This window comes from Sinocyclocheilus grahami, unplaced genomic scaffold (assembly GCF_001515645.1).
Source record: "Sinocyclocheilus grahami isolate Dianchi unplaced genomic scaffold, SAMN03320097.WGS_v1.1 scaffold343.1, whole genome shotgun sequence".
NCBI classification, from domain to species: domain Eukaryota; kingdom Metazoa; phylum Chordata; class Actinopteri; order Cypriniformes; family Cyprinidae; genus Sinocyclocheilus; species Sinocyclocheilus grahami.
The window spans coordinates 269,986-291,328 of NW_015505522.1; the positions used below are offsets into that span (position 1 = coordinate 269,986).

Consider the following 21,343-nt stretch of genomic DNA (forward strand, 5'->3'; position numbering starts at 1 on the left):
TGTGTGTGTGTGTGTGTGTGTGTGTGTGTGTGTGTGTGTGTGTTTGTGTGTTTGTGTGTGTGTGTGTGTGTGTGTGTGTGGTAGGGTTACGCGTACACCTTCATCACTGAAGAACAGGCTCGTTACGCCGGAGACATCATCAAAGCGCTAGAGCTGTCTGGATCGGCCGTCCTGCCGGAGCTCGAGCTGCTCTGGACCAACTTCAAGGAGCAGCAGAAAGCTGTAAGAGCTCCTGAGCTTCTGTGCTCGCAGCACTCCACACGTTCAAGACAAGACACTTCCAGCACAATTACACAAATAAAACTGACTTTTTCATCTCACAATTCAGACCTTTATTCATCAAGAACAGGGCTGTCCGAACTCGGTCCTGGAGGGACAAACTTCTGAATGCTCCAACTTGCCTCAACACACCTGACTGGAAGTTTCTATGCCTAGTAAGAGCTTGATTAGCTGGTGCAGGTGTGTTTAATTAGGGTTGGAGCTAAACTCTGCAGGACACTGGCCCTCCAGGACCGAGTTCGGACAGCCCTGATCAAGAACAAAAAAGAATTCAAAAAAATTCAGAAAAAAGATTCAAACTCAGAATTCAGAGGGAAAAAAAAAAATAATTATGAGAATCGGCCGTCCTGCCGGAGCTCGAGCTGCTCTGGACCAACTTCAAGGAGCAGCAGAAAGCTGTAAGAGCTCCTGAGCTTCTGTGCTCGCAGCACTCCACACGTTCAAGACAAGACACTTCCAGCACAATTACACAAATAAAACTGACTTTTTCATCTCACAATTCAGACCTTTATTCATCAAGAACAGGGCTGTCCGAACTCGGTCCTGGAGGGACAAACTTCTGAATTCAGAAATCTGACTCTTTTCTCACAATTATGAGTTTATATCTCACAGTTGGACTTTTCACAGAATTGGTTTTCTCTTTTCTCAAAAGTTTTTATGTTTGTTTTTCAGAAATGTGATGGAAAACAAATATGAGTGGGGGAGGGGGGGGGTCTGAATTGTGTGAGAAAAAGTCTCAAAAGGCACAATTACATTTTTTTTTAAACCCTGTGGTGGAAACAAGCTTCCATAGAAGACACCATACTTCCACAGTTACTTCATCACAGTACATTAAGACATAAAAATGAGCTCTGTATTCTGAAATGTTATGTTTGAGTATGCTAATGTGACATCATCGAAGTAAATATGCACTCATTTGCATACATTTCCAGAACAGAAATCTGAGCTTTGGATAAAGTCAGGTTCATAATTCTCATTTGATTTTGTGGAGTTAAAGGTTTTTCCAGAGATTTTGGATTTCTCTTTTTATCACTCCATAAATCAGAGAAGACCGAAAACAAACACACTTCACTATGTTTTTAGGAGTAAGATGTTGTATAAATCAGTGTTAATGAAATATGAACAAGCCTTCAGAACATAGAAAGGAATAAAACCATAAAGAGAAAAATCTCTTTAAAGATAAGGATTGTAATTGAAATCTACAGACACAAACAGATAAAGCATGTGTATCGTGTATATGTGCCGTGGGTGTTTGGTGATCATGTGTTGGGTTTCTCCGCAGGAGGGGAAGAGCATCAAGAGCAGCAGTGGATTCTCCGGGAAGGGCTTTAAGTTTGACGAGACGGAGCACGTGCTGGCTAACGAGCGGAAGAAGCTGCAGAAGGCTGCGTTAGGTCTGCACGACTCTGACGACGAGGATGCGGCTCTGGACGTGAGTTCATCTCATCAGCTCATATAACCCTGATCAGAGAAGCTTTATTCAGACTGATATAGTGACAGTGAGTGTGTGTAACAGCTGATGTCTGGTGCGTCTGCAGATCGACGAGCAGATCGAGAGCATGTTTAACTCTAAGAAGCGTGTGAAGGATCTCTCTGCTCCGGGCGGCGCTGCGGGAGCGTCTGCGGTCAGTATGAGCGGATCTCTGACCTCTGTGTCCGGTCTGAGTGGCCCGAGCGCTCCGTCCGCCGGGAACATCCAGAAACTGGAGATCGCTAAGAAACTGGCCCTCAAGATCCAGGCGCAGAAGAACCTCGGCGCAGAGGCACAGGTCAGACACGCTTTCAGCTTTAGCTTTCACATAAAGCTTCTAATAAACAAATAGCAGATGACTTTGTGTTACAACAAATCATAAGTGTCCCTGCAGCACAAAAGCAGTGTTAAGTCGCTGGGGGATATTTGTAGCAATAGCCAACAATACATTGTATGGGTCACAATTATACATTTCTCTTTTATGCCAAAAATCATTAGGATATTAAGTAAAGATCATGTTCCATGAAGATATTTTGTAAATCTCCTACCGTAAATATATCAGAACTTAATGTTTGATTAGTAATATGCATTGCTAAGAACTTCATTTGGACAACTTTAAAGATGATTTTCTCAATATTTAGATTTTTTTGCACCCTCAGATTCCAGATTTTCAAATATTGTCCGATCCTAACAAACCTTACATCAATGGAAAGCTTATTTATTCCGCTTTCAGATGATGCATAAATCTCAATTTAAAAGAATTGACCCTTATGACTGGTTTTGTGCTCGAGTCACGTATATCGCACTGTCTGCTGATATTAATGGTCCGGTGTTTGATCTCAGGATGTGATGCAGCAGGCCACAAACGCTATCCTGCGCGGCGGGACGATGATCGCGCCCTCTGTCTCGGCTAAGACCATCGCGGAGCAGCAGGCGGAGAAGATCAACGCTAAACTGAACTACACTCCGGTGGAGAAGCTGGAGGAGGAGCGGCAGGCCGCCGAGGCCACGGACACCGTCAAGAGATACGAGGAGGAGCTGGAGATCAACGACTTCCCTCAGGTCTCAGAACGCATCTGAAATTACAGCCACACTCTACAACACGCTTCCGTCTGTTCACATGAAATAACAATCTGAAGCATTCAGCTTAATCTTAATTCATATTCAAATATTATTCTATTCTATTATTATTATGACGAATATTATTTAACTCTCATAATGCATTCAGAATCTGTATGCTATTTTCTATGCTATGTCGTTATGTTATAAAATAGTCATAACTTAATATTTTCCAGCTTAAGGGCGTGTTTATACGACACCGCTTTCCACTAAATACTTTATGCGTTTATTTACACAACCGTGGATCTGTGTGTATAGATTTTATTCTGAGAACTGTTTTTAGTACATCGTTGTTGTGTAAATGAAGCCTAAAACCATACTGTATCTGATCAGCAACTTCTCATTAATGAGGGAATATCAAAACCTTTCGAACGTTACCATGTTATTATCATGTTATTGCTGCATTTACCCCTTTTTATCCGTTTAAAAAAAGATACATTTTTAGAAATTTCACATGAACCACACCAAAAATACTAGGATGCAGAGATTATACACAGACGCGCACACATATATATATATATATATATGACATGAAGCATATTCTCAGACAGTTTGCAGACGCTGCTTACACTCATCACTCTTACCATCATTCCTGTTCTTTTTGTCACTTTAACTTCGTGAAAGCCTGTCACTGATGTATTCTCAGCGCGTGTGCCTGTGTGTGTCTCTGTGCGTGGTGTGTGTGGGTTTGTGAGTGCATATTTGTGTGCATGCGAGTGTGCATGCGAGTGTGCATGCGTGTGCAAGTGTGTGTGTGTGTATGTGTGTGTGTGTTTTCTGACAGCTGACAGTGTTTGTTTTGCAGACGGCGAGATGTCACATTATTTTTCTGATTCTTTAGAATTATATTGTCTATTCTGAGGGTCTTGTGTTTTGAGTTTCATTCCCTTACTAAAAAATATGCACGTGATTTTTTTTTTTATAGATCTCTTCTTGGAAACAGACTAAATGTGTTATGATGAGGGTTAATGAACCTGAGCTGACATGAACTACTAATGCTAGCAAAGGCTAATAAATGCTGTCAACAGATGTATTGTTCATTGTTAGCTAGTTTTAATAGTATTTGTTATACTTGTATTTTTTTTTTCCCGTTTTTGCCATGAAAATAGCCTAAGATGCTGACATGGCATTAAATAAAATGGTTTGCATAAGTATGTAGACATGAAGCATATTCTCAGACAGTTTGCAGACGCTGCTTACACTCATCACTCTTACCATCATTCCTGTTCTTTTTGTCACTTTAACTTCGTGTCACTGATTCACTGATGTATTCTCAGCGCGTGTGCCTGTGTGTGTCTCTGTGAGTGTGTGTGTGTGTGTGTGTGTCTCTGTGTGTGTGTGTGTGTGTGTGTGTGTGTTTGTGTGCGTGCGCGTGCAAGTGTGTGTGTGTGTCTCTGTGTGTGTGTCTCTGTGTGTGGGTTTGTGAGTGCGTGTTTGTGTGCGTGCGAGTTTGCATGTGAGTGCCTGTGTGTGCGAGTGCAAGTGTGTGTGTGTGTTTTCTGACAGCTGACGGTGTTTGTTTTGCAGACGGCGAGGTGGAAGGTGACGTCTAAGGAGGCTCTTCAGCGCATCGGCGAGTATTCCGAGGCGGCCATCACTATCCGAGGAACATACTTCCCACCGGGCAAAGAGCCCAAAGAGGGAGAGCGCAAGATCTACCTGGCCATCGAGAGTAAGTGTGCTCGCCGGTTCCCAGAGCACCGCTGGTCTTCTCGTGTCACTAAAGCAGTCTGTGTTGTTGTCAGGTGCGAATGAACTGGCCGTGCAGAAGGCCAAAGCAGAAATCACACGGCTGATCAAAGAAGAGCTGATCCGTCTGGTGAGTTCATCCTCACTGATCCTTTCTGAACTAGCGCAGTCTCATTCTGAATCATCTTTCTCTCTGCTTTCAGCAAAACTCCTACCAGCCCACCAGCAAGAGCCGATACAAGGTTCTGTAGCCGAAGGCGGAGGACAGGCGACCGCTGGCGTTTCTTACTTTATCCCACAATGCTTTCTGTTATGTGAGCTTCATTTATCTGGACGTTTTTACCTATTGTTTCTTGTAGTTTGCATCAGTTATGTTGAATGTTTTAGAAAATTCCATGTAATTGGACAGTGAACGTCATTTGGAAATAAAGTGTTTTTTCCTTGTGCTCTGTCCGTATGATTCTGTAATATCAGTCATTTCTCCTCAAGCTTTTCACAGTTTTTACTTTTACATTTGTGATTTACATTCGGTCATTTAGCAGACTCTTTTATCCAAAGCCACTTACAAATGAGGACAATAGAAGCAATCAAAACAATAAAAGAGCAATGATATACGAGTGCTATAACAAGTCTCAGTTAGCTTAATGCAGTACACGGAGCACGTATATAATAAAAAGAAAACGGATTAGAAAAAGAATAGAGAGAGTACTGAGCCCTGAGGCACCCCAGTAGCTAGATGCTGCGACTTGGACACCTCACCTCTCCAAGATACCTTGAAGGACCTATGAGGACAAAGGAGGGAGGAAAATGTTTTAAAGAGCATGCAAGAGTTGACGAATTGTTAATTTTGTTATGATAGTATGTTCTTTTAGCCGTGGAGACATTAGCAGAGAAGGAAGACAGGAGTGACTGATACACATGAAGGTCAGTAGGATTTTTTTGATTTGCGCTGTACTCTTTCTGCAGCCCTGAGCTTAGAACGATGTTGATTTGAGCTTTCAGATGTTTTTAAAAGGAATAGTTCACCTGAAATTAAACTATGCTGACTATTTACTCACCCTCAGGCCATCCCGTTATAAATCTCAAGACGTTTTGCTTTAGTTGGGACATTTGCATATCCGCATTATTTTTGATGTAATGTGCGAGACTTCAGGTGTAAGGAAAATTAGTAGCTTTTCCTTAAACTCATAAACCCCCTGCAGCTCCTTCACAAACCCAGTTTGGGAAACCTTGATGTAATATAATGTTTAATGCACTTCATTAAGTTGACAACAATTGGAATATGTTTGTATTTGTATTTTTACATCAGTATGGTACAATGCTATTTAAATCAATGTGATAAACGACTTAGGTCAAAAGTAATCTGGAAGTAATCTAATTACATAACCTTAAATGTGTAATGTTATGGATAACGTTACAATTTTTGTCATGTATTTTGGAATCAGTAAAGGATTACAATTTGTAAGTAATCCACCCAGCTCTGGTGATTTTACTGATTAACTGCTGGAAAAAAAGCAAGCAAAATAAGGTGCATCTATAAAAATGTAGCGTTGTAATGTAACGAGTGTCATCGATCAATCTCAGCGCTGGTGTAACTGCTGCAGCGCAAACGGCTGTGATTGGTCCATCCTGCGCAGCGCGGAGTAAAGTAACAGCTCTCAGCAGCGTCTCTGCGTCAGTCTCAACAATACTATGCGTCCGAGTAACAGCACGCACAGACGCGTTCAAACGCTGATTTGGAGCTAAAGAGTGAAGACTTGAACTAGAAGAAGTATTATCTATATCCATCGTGTCAGATGAATTCTACTCTCCCTCGCTGTCAATGCAGCTCAGTGCGCATGCGCGTTATCCTTTTGATTTATTAATATTTAATACCAATGGCTGACGCTGATTTCTAAAGCATCTCCTAAAATTACGAAGAACGCTTTGACACGTTTTCTGAACATCGAGGTGAACGTCAGTCTCTTGTGTTTTATTCGACGAGCTTCGATCATAATCGGTCATAATTCATCTGTAGCACCAAAATGGGACAAAAATGTCACATTTAACCCTTTGCGCTCCAGTGTCGACATCACCGCGAGGTACAGTCACTGATCGTCTCTTTACACCCCATGCTGTTTCTGCAGCTGTGCATGCACTGAACGCTGTTTTATAACAAACCTTTTATTTCTTTTATTATTTTCTCTCTCTCTGTTATTTGTTGGAGGATGAAGGGCTTGGTCATGAGTGAGAGTTGTGTGCCTCCTGTATGATCTTCATGTCACAGTTAAAGCGATGCATGCTAATGTAGCCCTGACTGAATATTATAAGAGCTTCTGAAACATGCATTCACACACAGAGAGAATATTTCATGAAGAGCTCCAGCTGCTGAGTTTAACACCAAACACTTGAAGATCCGTGAAATCAGTTTCTGTGATGATGATGATGATGATGAAGATGAAGATGCATCCTGAAAGTTGATCATTCTGACTGCTCATTAAGGCAGGACACTATACAGAGTCAAACGTTGAATATGCAAATATGGCATTATCTGATTACATATGCTCATATTTGAGAACAGAAGTCTAAATCTAGGATAAAGCCATGTTCGTAATTCTTGTTTTGTTGACATGTATTAAAGGTTTTTCCAGAGTGCATTTTGGATTTCTCTTTTTAATCACTCCATAAATCAGAAAATACTGTCAACAGACAGAAAACAAACATGTTTTTATCAGTAAAGTGCTGCGTGGATCAGTGTGAACGAAATACGAACAAACCTTCAGAACATAGAGAGGGATAAAACTGTAAAGTTTGGTGTTTGTTAGAGAACAAACCCTTTAAAGGGGTCATGACATTGATTTTTTTTATTATTTTAATATGTTCCTTAAGGTTTACTTATAATGTTAATAACGTTTTTTGCATAAATAAATAAATATGTGGGAAAATGATAATTTTCAACCCTCAATCTCTCTCTGAAACCAGCTGTTTTTAGGGGCGTGTCCTTTAAGGCTCGTCAGTAATCAGCGCTGTTATGATTGGCTAGCATCACTGCATAGGAAACGGTATCAACGCCCCTCACTATTGCGTGTTTTGACAACATGATCAAAATAAAAGGGTCATTTCCAGATGAAGCTTTATGAAATCCTTTGCTTACGGTTTGTGATGCAGCTGCGGACAGATCTAGTCCCGCTTCATCTCTCAACAGATGTTTCTTTGTGACTCTCCATGACACTGTGCCTCGATTACAAAACAAAATCCTTCAGTCGGTAGCGACTGAACGCCAGTGGGCGGGGCCTATGCTGAGTAGAAGACTATTGGTCGATGTCTAGCTCTGGAGGCGTGTTTATGCAAATGTTTGTGGTGACGTCATCTTGCCCCTCAGATCCAAACGAGCCGTTTTTGGAGCTCGATTAAATAAATGCTTTGTTTATAACGAGGAGGACGTTTTAAGCTCTGAAAGTTGCAGGATGTTTTAATGGTGCAACGACTCTTAAATGCCAAAAGATCAAGGCAAATTTGATTTCTCGTGTCATGACCCCTTTAAAGATATGGTTTGGGATTGCAACCTAAAGTTGCAAATTGATCAAATAAAAACTTAAATGTGTATTTTGGATGTTTTTTTCCACTAGTCTGAAAAAAACACATTACGAAAATCTAAATCTCAGAAATGACCAGTGCATGAAAAACAAATGTTTTGCCTGTAGTGTCTCGCCCTAAACAGACATAGTTGACCCAGAAGCACAAAACCAGTCATAAGTGTCAATTTTGTTTAAATTGAGATTTATGCATCATCTGAAAGCTGAATAAATAATCTTTCCATTGATGTATGGTTTGTTAGGATAGGACAATATTTGGTCGAGATACAACTATTTGTAAATCTGGAATCTGAAAAAATCTAAATATTGAGAAAATCATCTTTAAAGTTGTTCAAATGAAGTTCTTAGCAATGCATATTACTAATCAAAAATTAAGTTTTGATATATTTATGGTAGGAAATGTACAAAATGTCTTCATGGAACATGAAACAATGGATAATTGTGACCCATACAATGTATTGTTGGCTATTGCTACAAATATCCCTCAGCGACTCAACACTGCTTTTGTGCTGCAGGCTCACATACTGTATATGCGGTTAAAAGCATTAAAAAAGAGTCTGGTTTCATGGGATCTTTATCCTCTCTCTCCTGGCGTCTGTCAGCAGAAGATGATGCGTCAGGGGCCCGGGGCCGGCAGTGATTTCTGTGTGGACAGCAGGCCGTCGTGTTTAGCCGAGGACGGGAGACTCTCGCCGAGCCACTTTGATTTGTGCCCCACCAAGTTCTATCAGTCTTCTCCTCCGCAGCGGCCTCGGCAGATGTGCTTCGCTTACCTGCCTCCTCCAGCCATCCTCAAACCCACGCCGTGCCGCGAGGAGCCACCGCTGTCCCCGGGGCCCGCCGCCGCTCAGGCCAACGACAAGAGCAGCGACTCCAAGAAGAAGAGTGCGTCCGGGAGGTCTGGGAAACGCGGGCGTCCGGCGGGCACCACCAAATCAGCCGGATACAGAACCAGCACAGGCAGACCTCTGGGCACCACCAGGGCCGCTGGCTTCAAGACCAGTCCGGGGCGGCCGCTGGGCACCACCAAAGCCGCGGGGTATAAAGTGAGTCCCGGTCGCCCGCCGGGGAGCATCAGGAGCCAGTCGCGCCTGAGCAAACTGAGCTACAGCGCCTGCAGCGGAGCCGCGTTTCCCTACAGCATCATGCACAAACCTGGAGCCTGTGACGCTGCGCTGAAGGAGGAGACGACCACAGAGTAACAGCACCCGTCACTCCTCACATTACATTAAAGCAGTAGCTCAGCCTAGACATTTCTACAAATCTGATGAAGAAACAAACTCATCCTGATCTCAGATGGCCTGAGGGTGAACACATTTTCAGCACATTTTCATTTTGGCTGAACTATTCCTTTACCCTTAATGCATCCTTGATCAAGCTTTCTGCTTCTGTGTGTAACACAAAATGCTGTGTTCAAGTCAAGTTGTAAAGATTGTATTTACGAGTTTATCGCACATGGACACCACTGCAGTGTTGTGAATATAAGTGTGAAAATAGAATCTTCCTCTAATCCCTGAATTCAGGATTTACATTTAGTCATTTAGCAGACGCTTTTATCCAAAGTGACTTACAACTTATAATTAAATTATTTGTTCAATTTAAATTAAATTTATAATTAAACTTAAAAATCTAAGTCAAATGTACAAAACAGAAGTATTGAACAATTAATGAAGTTCCAAACGTAGGTTCAGGAGGAGCCTAATCATTCAGTCCTGTCAATCATCATCACGAGCCTCTATAAGCAGTAGTCCCAGCACCCCTCCACCTCCCCAGCTCCTCCTGCATTTCTGTTATTCTCTCTCTGGGCAGAACCGCTATGGGGGGTTGAACTCAGCTCTAAAGCCGAGCCTCGGGTTCGAGCCTCCGCCAGGGATGGGCGATATCTTATCGCTTGCGATATACCGTTTAAAATTCTCCCCATGATAAGAATTAGTCTTCTCGTGATAATAAGGATAGAGTCTTGTTGACATATTTCTGTGTGCGACCGTGCGGAGCGGCATTGCGGAAGAACGTGAAATTGATAGGAGTTTATCGCTAAACGAGGAGCTCCTTCTGCAGTCTGGAACTGGTTTGGTCAGGGCTGAATAAATGTAGGACAGTAGCACGTGTGCGATACAGTTTTGCATGTGTATGAGCCTGTTTACAAACCTGTTGTCCAACAAAGATATCATTTATTGACATGCTTTTTCTCCAAATTAACTTAATAACATAGTTGAGTGTTTGAAATAACTTCTTTTTGTGACCAGACGTGGTTTCATATTACAGAATGATAGTTTTATATACAGTGATAAATGCTTTGTCGTTTAGCTTTTCATTATAAAGATTGCTTGAAGCACACAGATAAACCATATATTTTGTGTAATCGTATGTTTTATTCAGCAATAACTGCATAGCTTTGTCCATATTAGGGATTTCCTGGAGCGTGGTCAGTAGTATTACTTCTGTGATGCATGTGTGGAGTTTCTGCAGGAGGGCGCCCTCCGGGTTCCAGTGTGAATGACCCTCCATAGACAGGAAAGTAATTAACACGATCGAGGCTCAGAAACGTAGCAAGGACATCGTTAAAATAACCCATGTGACATCAGAGGTTCAGCCATAATTTTACGAAGCTACAAGAATACTTTTTGTACGCAAAGAAAACAATGACATAATTTCGAAGATGAACAAAGGTCTTACAGGTTTGGAACGACACGAGGGTGAGTTATTAATGACAGGATTTTCATTTTTGGGTGAATTATCCCTTTAACCATCAGGGCTGGATGGGCAGGCGAACTCGTGAACAACAAAATATATAACAGTTTGCTTTACAGCACCTTCATAAATTGAATAAAAACAAAGCAAAAAACACTGACACACATCCTTTATTCATCATTTTGTAGAAGTAGAGCTTAAAAATCTCACTGAATGTTTTGTAGAAAAAGTACATCGCCATCTTTCTCCGACCAAAGTAATCTGAACACACCTGACATCATAATTACAATTTCCCAACTCAGATATAAGAACTTCCCGGGAGGGTTGATGAGGCCCTTATTGGAGCTTAATCAGTCTGAAGAAAGTTCTGTGAATGAACTCTTTAATGTTTGGCAGTGTTTTCCATCAGTGTATGTTCTGTTAGTGTTTGGCTGCTTTTCATTGGGCTTGGATCGTGTGTCTTCATGAAATCATGTCCGTTTTTCTTCCTCATCTAGAACGCCAAAAATGCTGTTTCAAGCTCCGCCGTTCCTCCTCAGCGGCTTCCCCGTAAGAAACCAAAAAGCCCCGCCGCCGATCAGCGTCATGCCATCGGAGGCCTTTTCCCCGCCGGCCATGTGTCCAGACGGCGGTCAGTCGAGAAACGCTCTGCCGGTACCCATCCACAGCACTCTGCCATCATACTCCTGAACTCCTGAACTCGTCTGTCACACACACACACACACACAGGTCACTGGACTCTGCTGACCGTGGCAGGCCGTCTGGCCGTTTCTCCCTCAGCTGAAGCTGTAAATACGTCTCTGGTGCTCTGTGGTCACTCTGAATGTCCATTGCATGTCATGTTGGGTTGTTCGTGGGCTCGTTTCTTAAGCTTGATTTACATAGTGACACAATAACGAGTGCAATAGTTTCATTGAAGCGTGTTTCTCCCATTCCAGCACTCCACCAAAGAACTCCAGCAGCTCTCTCTAGCGTGTGCGTGGTCAGGGGTCCGTGACTGGAGATGTGATGAAAACATGACACACACGCTCTGTAATTACACACGTCAATCACCACACGTCTTGTAATAGTTCCTTTTGTATTGTATTGACGTCTTAATGCTGGATTAGTTTCAGCTTTTGTCTTCTCCAGATGTTAACTGATGGACTGGAGTGCTGTGGATTATTGTGATGTTTTTATCAGCTGTTTGGACTCTCATTCTGACGGCACCCATTCACTGCAGAGCATCCATTGCTGAGACACTGATGCAGTGCTACATTTCTACAAACCTGATGAAGAAACAAACTCATCCTGATCTCAGATGGCCTGAGGGTGAACACATTTTCAGCACATTTTCATTTTGGCTGAACTATTCCTTTACCCTTAATGCATCCTTGATCAAGCTTTCTGCTTCTGTGTGTAACACAAAATGCTGTGTTCAAGTCAAGTTGTAAAGATTGTATTTACGAGTTTATCGCACATGGACACCACTGCAGTGTTGTGAATATAAGTGTGAAAATAGAATCTTCCTCTAATCCCTGAATTCAGGATTTACATTTAGTCATTTAGCAGACGCTTTTATCCAAAGTGACTTACAACTTATAATTAAATTATTTGTTCAATTTAAATTAAATTTATAATTAAACTTAAAAATCTAAGTCAAATGTACAAAACAGAAGTATTGAACAATTAATGAAGTTCCAAACGTAGGTTCAGGAGGAGCCTAATCATTCAGTCCTGTCAATCATCATCACGAGCCTCTATAAGCAGTAGTCCCAGCACCCCTCCACCTCCCCAGCTCCTCCTGCATTTCTGTTATTCTCTCTCTGGGCAGAACCGCTATGGGGGGTTGAACTCAGCGCTAAAGCCGAGCCTCGGGTTCGAGCCTCCGCCAGGGATGGGCGATATCTTATCGCTTGCGATATACCGTTTAAAATTCTCCCCATGATAAGAATTAGTCTTCTCGTGATAATAAGGATAGAGTCTTGTTGACATATTTCTGTGTGCGACCGTGCGGAGCGGCATTGCGGAAGAACGTGAAATTGATAGGAGTTTATCGCTAAACGAGGAGCTCCTTCTGCAGTCTGGAACTGGTTTGGTCAGGGCTGAATAAATGTAGGACAGTAGCACGTGTGCGATACAGTTTTGCATGTGTATGAGCCTGTTTACAAACCTGTTGTCCAACAAAGATATCATTTATTGACATGCTTTTTCTCCAAATTAACTTAATAACATAGTTGAGTGTTTGAAATAACTTCTTTTTGTGACCAGACGTGGTTTCATATTACAGAATGATAGTTTTATATACAGTGATAAATGCTTTGTCGTTTAGCTTTTCATTATAAAGATTGCTTGAAGCACACAGATAAACCATATATTTTGTGTAATCGTATGTTTTATTCAGCAATAACTGCATAGCTTTGTCCATATTAGGGATTTCCTGGAGCGTGGTCAGTAGTATTACTTCTGTGATGCATGTGTGGAGTTTCTGCAGGAGGGCGCCCTCCGGGTTCCAGTGTGAATGACCCTCCATAGACAGGAAAGTAATTAACACGATCGAGGCTCAGAAACGTAGCAAGGACATCGTTAAAATAACCCATGTGACATCAGAGGTTCAGCCATAATTTTACGAAGCTACAAGAATACTTTTTGTACGCAAAGAAAACAATGACATAATTTCGAAGATGAACAAAGGTCTTACAGGTTTGGAACGACACGAGGGTGAGTTATTAATGACAGGATTTTCATTTTTGGGTGAATTATCCCTTTAACCATCAGGGCTGGATGGGCAGGCGAACTCGTGAACAACAAAATATATAACAGTTTGCTTTACAGCACCTTCATAAATTGAATAAAAACAAAGCAAAAAACACTGACACACATCCTTTATTCATCATTTTGTAGAAGTAGAGCTTAAAAATCTCACTGAATGTTTTGTAGAAAAAGTACATCGCCATCTTTCTCCGACCAAAGTAATCTGAACACACCTGACATCATAATTACAATTTCCCAACTCAGATATAAGAACTTCCCGGGAGGGTTGATGAGGCCCTTATTGGAGCTTAATCAGTCTGAAGAAAGTTCTGTGAATGAACTCTTTAATGTTTGGCAGTGTTTTCCATCAGTGTATGTTCTGTTAGTGTTTGGCTGCTTTTCATTGGGCTTGGATCGTGTGTCTTCATGAAATCATGTCCGTTTTTCTTCCTCATCTAGAACGCCAAAAATGCTGTTTCAAGCTCCGCCGTTCCTCCTCAGCGGCTTCCCCGTAAGAAACCAAAAAGCCCCGCCGCCGATCAGCGTCATGCCATCGGAGGCCTTTTCCCCGCCGGCCATGTGTCCAGACGGCGGTCAATCGAGAAACGCTCTGCCGGTACCCATCCACAGCACTCTGCCATCATACTCCTGAACTCCTGAACTCGTCTATCACACACACACACACACACACACACAGGTCACTGGACTCTGCTGACCGTGGCAGGCCGTCTGGCCGTTTCTCCCTCAGCTGAAGCTGTAAATACGTCTCTGGTGCTCTGTGGTCACTCTGAATGTCCATTGCATGTCATGTTGGGTTGTTCGTGGGCTCGTTTCTTAAGCTTGATTTACATAGTGACACAATAACGAGTGCAATAGTTTCATTGAAGCGTGTTTCTCCCATTCCAGCACTCCACCAAAGAACTCCAGCAGCTCTCTCTAGCGTGTGCGTGGTCAGGGGTCCGTGACTGGAGATGTGATGAAAACATGACACACACGCTCTGTAATTACACACGTCAATCACCACACGTCTTGTAATAGTTCCTTTTGTATTGTATTGATTATTCTGACTCTGATGATTATTGTTGGTGTGGGAATGCTGTCAGCATCTTGTGAACAAGTGATGTAAAAATCTTCTTATGGTTTAATATCACGATGATTTGAGGTGAGTAGTGCGTAGCCTGTTAGTAGCAATGTGTGGCATTAAGAGCAGGTTTATGTTCAATATTTGTTACATTCATATAATCAGTGACGTGGGCTTTTATTTTTTCCTTGTTCATTTACTTTGTAATACAGTTACGATATGAAGAAATACATGTTTGTGTATGTTTTATTAAATTGTAACTACATCAAGGAAGTCTTATTGCTGTTTATTTCATTTTACACCAATAACCGAATAACTTTGGAATATTATTTTGCGTTAATGGTTTTAAAGAAGTGTATAACGTAAACAATGGGCCTACATATAAGAACACAAGAATAGCTCATATTTTACAATCAAAGAAAAAAACACATTGATTTCATAGTTTTACTTTTTGATATCGATTAAAGGTATGTTTTGACCTCAACATGAAAGTCGACTGAGGTATAAATTACATTCAGTCATTTAGCAGACTCTTTTATCCAAAGCCACTTACAAATGAGGACAATAGAAGCAATCAAAACAACAAAAGAGCAACAAAATGTAAGTGTTGTGACAAGTCTCGGTTAGCTTAACGCAGTACACGTAGCAGGGTTTTTTCACATTGATTTCATAGTTTTACTTTTTGATATCGATTAAAGGTATGTTTTGACCTCAACATGAAAGTCGACTGAGGTATAAATTACATTCAGTCATTTAGCAGACTCTTTTATCCAAAGCCACTTACAAATGAGGACAATAGAAGCAATCAAAACAACAAAAGAGCAACAAAATGTAAGTGTTGTGACAAGTCTCGGTTAGCTTAACGCAGTACACGTAGCAGGGTTTTTTTTTTTTCCTATACTGGCTGTTACCTGCCAAGAGAGCATTGCAAGAGTCCAGCCTGGACAGAACAAGAGCTTGAACAAGGAGTCGTGAAGCATGTTCTGAAAGAAAGGCCTTGATGTTGAATAAAGCAAATCTGCAGGCCGGGCAGTTTTAGCAATGTGGTCTGAGAAATTCAGCTGATCATCAATCATAACTCAAGGTTTCTGGCTGTTTTTGAAGGGAGTTATGGTTGATGACAAGAGCTTGAACAAGGAGTCGTGAAGCATGTTCTGAAAGAAAGGCCTTGATGTTGAATAAAGCAAATCTGCACAAGAAAATATGATCATATTACCCCAATTTTACAGTCTCTGCACTGGCTACCTGTTAAGTTCCGTATCAGTTACAAAATATTATTACTTGCCTATAAGGCCCTTAATGGGTTAGCTCCTGCGTACCTAACTAGTCTTCTACCACGCTACAATCCATCACGCTCCCTAAGGTCGCAAAATTCTGGACTTTTGGTAGTACCTAGGATATCAAAGTCCACTAAAGGAGGTAGAGCTTTTTCGCATTTGGCTCCCAAACTCTGGAATAGCCTTCCTGATACCGTTCGGGGTTCAGACACACTCTCTCTGTTTAAATCTAGATTAAAGACACATCTCTTTGGCCAAGCATTCAAATAATGCATCTCATAATCTTTTACTGCAGTCATACTCTTTTACTGCAGTTATATCTAATCAAATGCACATTATTATTCGTTAGTTTGGGTTAAACAAATCATTTTTGCTTGGTTGGAACAGCAGCTACGCTAATTATGTTTGTATTTGTTTCTCTGTCTTTTGCCACGGGATGTTAGGATTTACACAAGCTTCAGTCTGGATCCAGAACACCTGAGAAGAGATGATGCAACTCCTCAGAGGACCTCAGATGATGCCAACCCTGAAACAACATCCAGAACTACCACATTTTGCTATAAGTTTGATTGCATCATATAATAATTGCTGTTAATATTGTTCATCGTCTGTTTTATTACGTCTTATATTGATTTTTCCGTTCTGCTGGTTCGTCTGGTCAGAGGAGAACTGGCCCCCCGCCTGAGCCTGGTTTCTCCCAAGGTTTTTTCTCCATTCTGTCACCGATGGAGTTTTGGTTCCTTGCCGCTGTCGCCTCTGGCTTGCTTAGTTGGGGACACTTCATTTCCAGCGTTATCGTTGACATGATTGCAAAGATATTATTTAAACTGAGCTGGATGTTGACATCACTGAATTCAATGATGAACTGTCTTTAACTGAAAAATGAGTGTTTACTATTGTCCTTCTGCATTATTGACACTATTTTCCTAATTAATGCTGTTCAGTTGCTTTGTCACAATCTGTATTGTTAAAAGCGCTATATAAATAAAGGTGACTTGACTTGACCTCTCCAAGATACCTTATTTTAAATTACACAAACCACTGTGATTGGTCCATCCACAGAAGCGCACGTGGACCTTCTGTGGATGTGTTTAACCGCACTATGAGGCGGATTCTCTTTCTCATTTCTGAGTTAGTGCTCAAATTTCAACACAAAATCGCATCTTGGCCGTCAAACGCCCTTTGAGGAATAAACGGTGTATTATTATGAGTCGACCCGTTTGAATAACCAGCGTGACTCGCTCGCTCGCCGTAGCTGCGCCGGAACCGGAAGCCGAATCGTTCCGCTTTCAGTCCGTTGGAAGAAAACATCTACATTAAGATCATCGCGAGTCGTGCGCGGATTCTGAGCTCTGTCCGTGAGCGGCGGCAGAATGGGCTCAGCACCGGGCAGATTCCGCGGTGTGGCGATCTGGCTGATTCTCGCCGGACTCGTGCGTCTGTCAGACGGAGGTAGAAACACACAAACACCGAGTCGTGACAGAAACACTGGGCGAGCGGTGCTGTGACAGAGCTCTCTCTCTCTCTCTGTGTGTGTGTGCGTGTGCGTGTGTGTGTGTGTGCGCGTGTGTGTGTGTGTGCGCGTGTGTGTGTGTGTGCGCGTGTGTGTGTGTGTGCGCGTGTGTGTGTGTGTGCGCGTGTGTGTGTGTGTGCGCGTGTGTGTGTGTGTGCGCGTGTGTGTGTGTGTGCGCGTGTGTGTGTGTGTGCGCGTGTGTGTGTGTGTGCGCGTGTGTGTGTGTGTGCGCGTGTGTGTGTGTGTGCGCGTGTGTGTGTGTGTGCGCGTGTGTGTGTGTGTGCGCGTGTGTGTGTGTGTGCGCGTGTGTGTGTGTGTGCGCGTGTGTGTGTGTGTGCGCGTGTGTGTGTGTGTGCGCGTGTGTGTGTGTGTGCGCGTGTGTGTGTGTGTGCGCGTGTGTGTGTGTGTGCGCGTGTGTGTGTGTGTGCGCGTGTGTGTGTGTGTGCGCGTGTGTGTGTGTGTGCGCGTGTGTGTGTGTGTGCGCGTGTGTGTGTGTGTGCGCGTGTGTGTGTGTGTGCGCGTGTGTGTGTGTGTGCGCGTGTGTGTGTGTGTGCGCGTGTGTGTGTGTGTGCGCGTGTGTGTGTGTGTGCGCGTGTGTGTGTGTGTGCGCGTGTGTGTGTGTGTGCGCGTGTGTGTGTGTGTGCGCGTGTGTGTGTGTGTGCGCGTGTGTGTGTGTGTGCGCGTGTGTGTGTGTGTGCGCGTGTGTGTGTGTGTGCGCGTGTGTGTGTGTGTGCGCGTGTGTGTGTGTGTGCGCGTGTGTGTGTGTGTGTGTGTGTGTCCTCAGATGCAGCGGGGGCCGCCGGCCCGAGGGACCCGGAGCAGCTGGAGCAGCCGGCGGGGGAAGCGTGCACTGAGGGCCGCTGTGAGACCGAGACCGAAGCGCTGCTGTCCGCCGTCCTTCACAGCGACACCGGAGAGCCCCAGAGCCACAACCTCACCGACACCGCCAAGACCTACAAAGTGACCTGCGACCGGAGGAACATCAGCGCCACGGAGCGCGTGACGGTGCAGGTGCTGAACGCGTCTCAGGTGAGCTGCAGATATTATATATACAGAGAAGAGGGGACACTCGTGTTGGAGGCGCTTTCATTTGAAATAAAACAAGTAGTTAGATGCTAAAGACACACGCGGGGCGGGGCTTGGTTCTGTGCGTCTGTTGCTGATTGGATGTTGAGGTGTGGTCTCAAGCTCTTCTTTAAACCTGAATCGTATCCAGAGATGAATAGCTGTCAGTAAGATGTATAAGCTGCTGTGTGGTTTCTCCGCAGGACCTGATGGAGCTGCTGAATGCCAACGGCACCGAATGCTCCTTGGTTCTCTTTTATACCACCTGGTGTCAGTTTTCGGCAAGCCTCGCCCCGCACTTCAACGCCCTGCCGCGAGTCTTTCCCAGCATGCAGTTCCTGGCGCTCGACGCGTCCCAGCACAGCAGGTCGATCAGGGACGTTCTTCGTGGTAATGTGTCCCGCTGAGGCTGCTTGTGTCCTCATCAGCTGTTTCTCTCTCTCTGTTCAGTCTCTCCACGCGCTTCGGCACGGTGGCCGTCCCCAACATACTGCTGTTTCAAGGAGCCAAACCCATGGCCAGGTTCAACCAGACCGACCGAACGCTGGAAACACTGAGCTCGTTCATCACAAACCAGACAGGTGCGGTGCTCCGAAGCAGCTCAGAAGCACAGCTCGTATTAACCCCTGAAGCGCCACCCCCATTTTTGACCATAGACGTGAACGTGCACTAACCGAACTTAAATTGCTGTAATTCATGAATGCTTTAGAATTCAGACCTAAGGTCTTTTTTTTAAAGAAGACAATCTGCAGATTATTGCACAAGTGGAATCATTTCAAAATATGAAAGTATCAAAAAATTATAGAAGTTTACATTTACTGTAAAGAAAATGCACTGTACCATTTTTTCTTATTTTCTATAAAATAAATATTTTACAAAATATTTGAGAGTCCAAAATTGCTATAAATTAAAGCCTTGTCTAAATAAAATGTTTCAAATTTGAAGTTGATATAAAAGAAAGTGAGATTTTATTTAGGGCGTTGTACCACAAACAGACATCAAAACGCCATTGATTTTTTTAATGCACACAAATGTCTACATTTCTCTGTAAATATTACTGCATCACAAAATAACCACCAAATATGGAATTCTTGAGACTGTATTTTGTCAAGATTATAAAAACTTTTGATTCTAAAAGACCGTAATACGTTTTGTAATATGACACTTGACTCCGCCCACTAAGGGGGAGGAGACAGCTAAAGGATTTTTAAAGTAGGTCGATTTCCATGGTAACGCAACGTCCGATTTCAAAATGGTTTTCACCGGATGAATTTTGGGGTTTTAAGCTTTCAAATGATATAAAATATGTGATAAAGAAAAAGTGAGCGCCGGGCGGCGCACAGGTGAGCTGGTGGCACTTATGGGGTTAAACTGCAGCTGTTTCTATGATGAAGTGATGCATATCCAGTGTATGCACTGCATGGTGACTTTGTGTGGTTTCCCACCGTCCTCTAGGTTTTGAAGCGAGTCCAGATCAGGCGGTGCTGGAGGAAGACCTCGCCGGGCCTCTGCCTGCGGCTCCTGTCAAAGGCATCGACTGGCTCTTCGTGTTTTCGGTTCTGTTCATATCCGGCTTCACTCTGTACGCCATCCTCTGCTCAGACAGCATGCGCTGGCTCGTTCCAGCACCAGAACACGAGCATCAGGACTAGAGCCTCTCCTGTGATTCCAGTGTACATACTTGCAGAATAAATAAGTGTATGAATGTAAAGAGTCTACTCGTATTGTCGTGTTCTTGTTTAGTTCTGTTCTGTCAAAGCCATTCTGTAATATCAGCTGAGGTCTAACACCAGTCAGTAACATTGTTAGAGCTTTATAAATGAAACCCTTCTTTACGGGTGGGTTTTAATGGGTTAATGCTGAGGACTGTAGTCTACATCCCTGAGAAGAGCTGGGTTATAAGGGCCCTCACTAGGGTGCACACTGTGGTTGTGATCAGGCGCTCGGGGCAGCCCTGCAGTGGAGGAGAGCTGGGTAATGTGTACTCTGACCCCGAGCACTTTCATTCGCAGCTGTGCGTGAGTGTGACGTCGACAAAACTATTATCCTTTTTGTAGGTTCTTTCCTTCTTTCTTTCTTTCTTGCTGTGCTGGGGTAGTTTGACTATGACCTATACGATAACAGACCTTTAACACTTTCTTTTTTAATCATTATACAAAATGAGCATAATTTCCGGGTACATTTTTGTCCTCAAAAGTAGGTAAATGCACACTTATAACCAGGTCAAACACAATATCAATGTATTGCAGATGGTCTTGTGTGTAGTTTGCGTTATTTTGACCGATACAAGATTAGAACATGCTATAAACCTGCAGTGAAATGGATTTCTATAACCCTGTTCACCCGACAGATGGCGCAATAGAGCCGTTAACACTTATGAACGAAGCTGCTGCCTTTAGATAGATGGATAGATGGATAGATAGATAGATAGATGATAGATGGATGGATGGATAGATGATGGATGGATGGATGGATAGATGATAGATGGATAGATAGATGGATGGATGGATGGATGGATAGATAGATGGATGGATGGATAGATGATAGATGGATGGATGGATGGATAGATGGATGGATGGATGGATAGATGATGGATGGATGGATGGATAGATGATAGATGGATAGATAGATGGATGGATGGATAGATAGATGATAGATGGATAGATAGATGGATGGATGCATAGATAGATAGATGATAGATGGATAGATAGATAGATGGATGGATGGATGGATAGATGATAGATGGATAGATGGATGGATGGATAGATAGATGATAGATGGATAGATAGATAGATAGATAGATAGATAGATAGATAGATAGATAGATAGATAGATAGATAGATAGATAGA

The 21,343-nt window shown here is 43.0% G+C and overlaps 3 protein-coding genes across 5 annotated transcripts in view; all 3 read left to right on the forward strand.

Annotated features, from left to right (window-relative positions):
• Positions 1–4,997, forward strand: part of LOC107603249 (probable ATP-dependent RNA helicase DDX46) — a 20,526-nt gene extending 15,529 nt beyond the window's left edge. For both annotated transcript variants that reach the window (XM_016296006.1, XM_016296008.1), the window contains exons 17-23: positions 85–222; positions 1,562–1,711; positions 1,818–2,048; positions 2,594–2,812; positions 4,397–4,541; positions 4,615–4,688; positions 4,762–4,997. In XM_016296006.1, coding sequence (XP_016151492.1) covers positions 85–222; positions 1,562–1,711; positions 1,818–2,048; positions 2,594–2,812; positions 4,397–4,541; positions 4,615–4,688; positions 4,762–4,809 — 1,005 coding nt within the window. In that variant the 3' untranslated portion in view covers positions 4,810–4,997. The remainder of the gene's footprint in view (positions 1–84; positions 223–1,561; positions 1,712–1,817; positions 2,049–2,593; positions 2,813–4,396; positions 4,542–4,614; positions 4,689–4,761) is intronic.
• Positions 4,998–6,286: 1,289 nt separating this feature from the next.
• Positions 6,287–11,905, forward strand: cunh5orf24 (chromosome unknown C5orf24 homolog). Of its 2 annotated transcripts, none has more exons than XM_016296010.1 (3): positions 6,287–6,639; positions 8,736–9,331; positions 11,322–11,905. In XM_016296010.1, exons 2-3 carry the CDS (start codon positions 8,742–8,744, stop codon positions 11,512–11,514), a joined length of 783 nt encoding a protein of 260 aa, XP_016151496.1. In that variant the 5' UTR covers positions 6,287–6,639; positions 8,736–8,741; the 3' UTR covers positions 11,515–11,905. The 2 variants fall into 2 exon arrangements, with proteins under 2 accessions (XP_016151496.1, XP_016151495.1); XM_016296009.1 differs by having other exon boundaries at positions 8,739–9,331.
• A 5,257-nt stretch (positions 11,906–17,162) lies between these two features.
• On the forward strand, positions 17,163–20,206 carry txndc15 (thioredoxin domain containing 15). The gene is made up of 5 exons (XM_016295979.1): positions 17,163–17,367; positions 18,213–18,457; positions 18,697–18,860; positions 18,944–19,074; positions 19,949–20,206. The coding sequence occupies exons 1-5, from the start codon at positions 17,289–17,291 to the stop codon at positions 20,143–20,145; spliced, it is 816 nt and encodes a 271-aa protein (XP_016151465.1). The 5' UTR covers positions 17,163–17,288; the 3' UTR covers positions 20,146–20,206.
• The last annotated feature ends 1,137 nt before the right edge of the window (positions 20,207–21,343 follow it).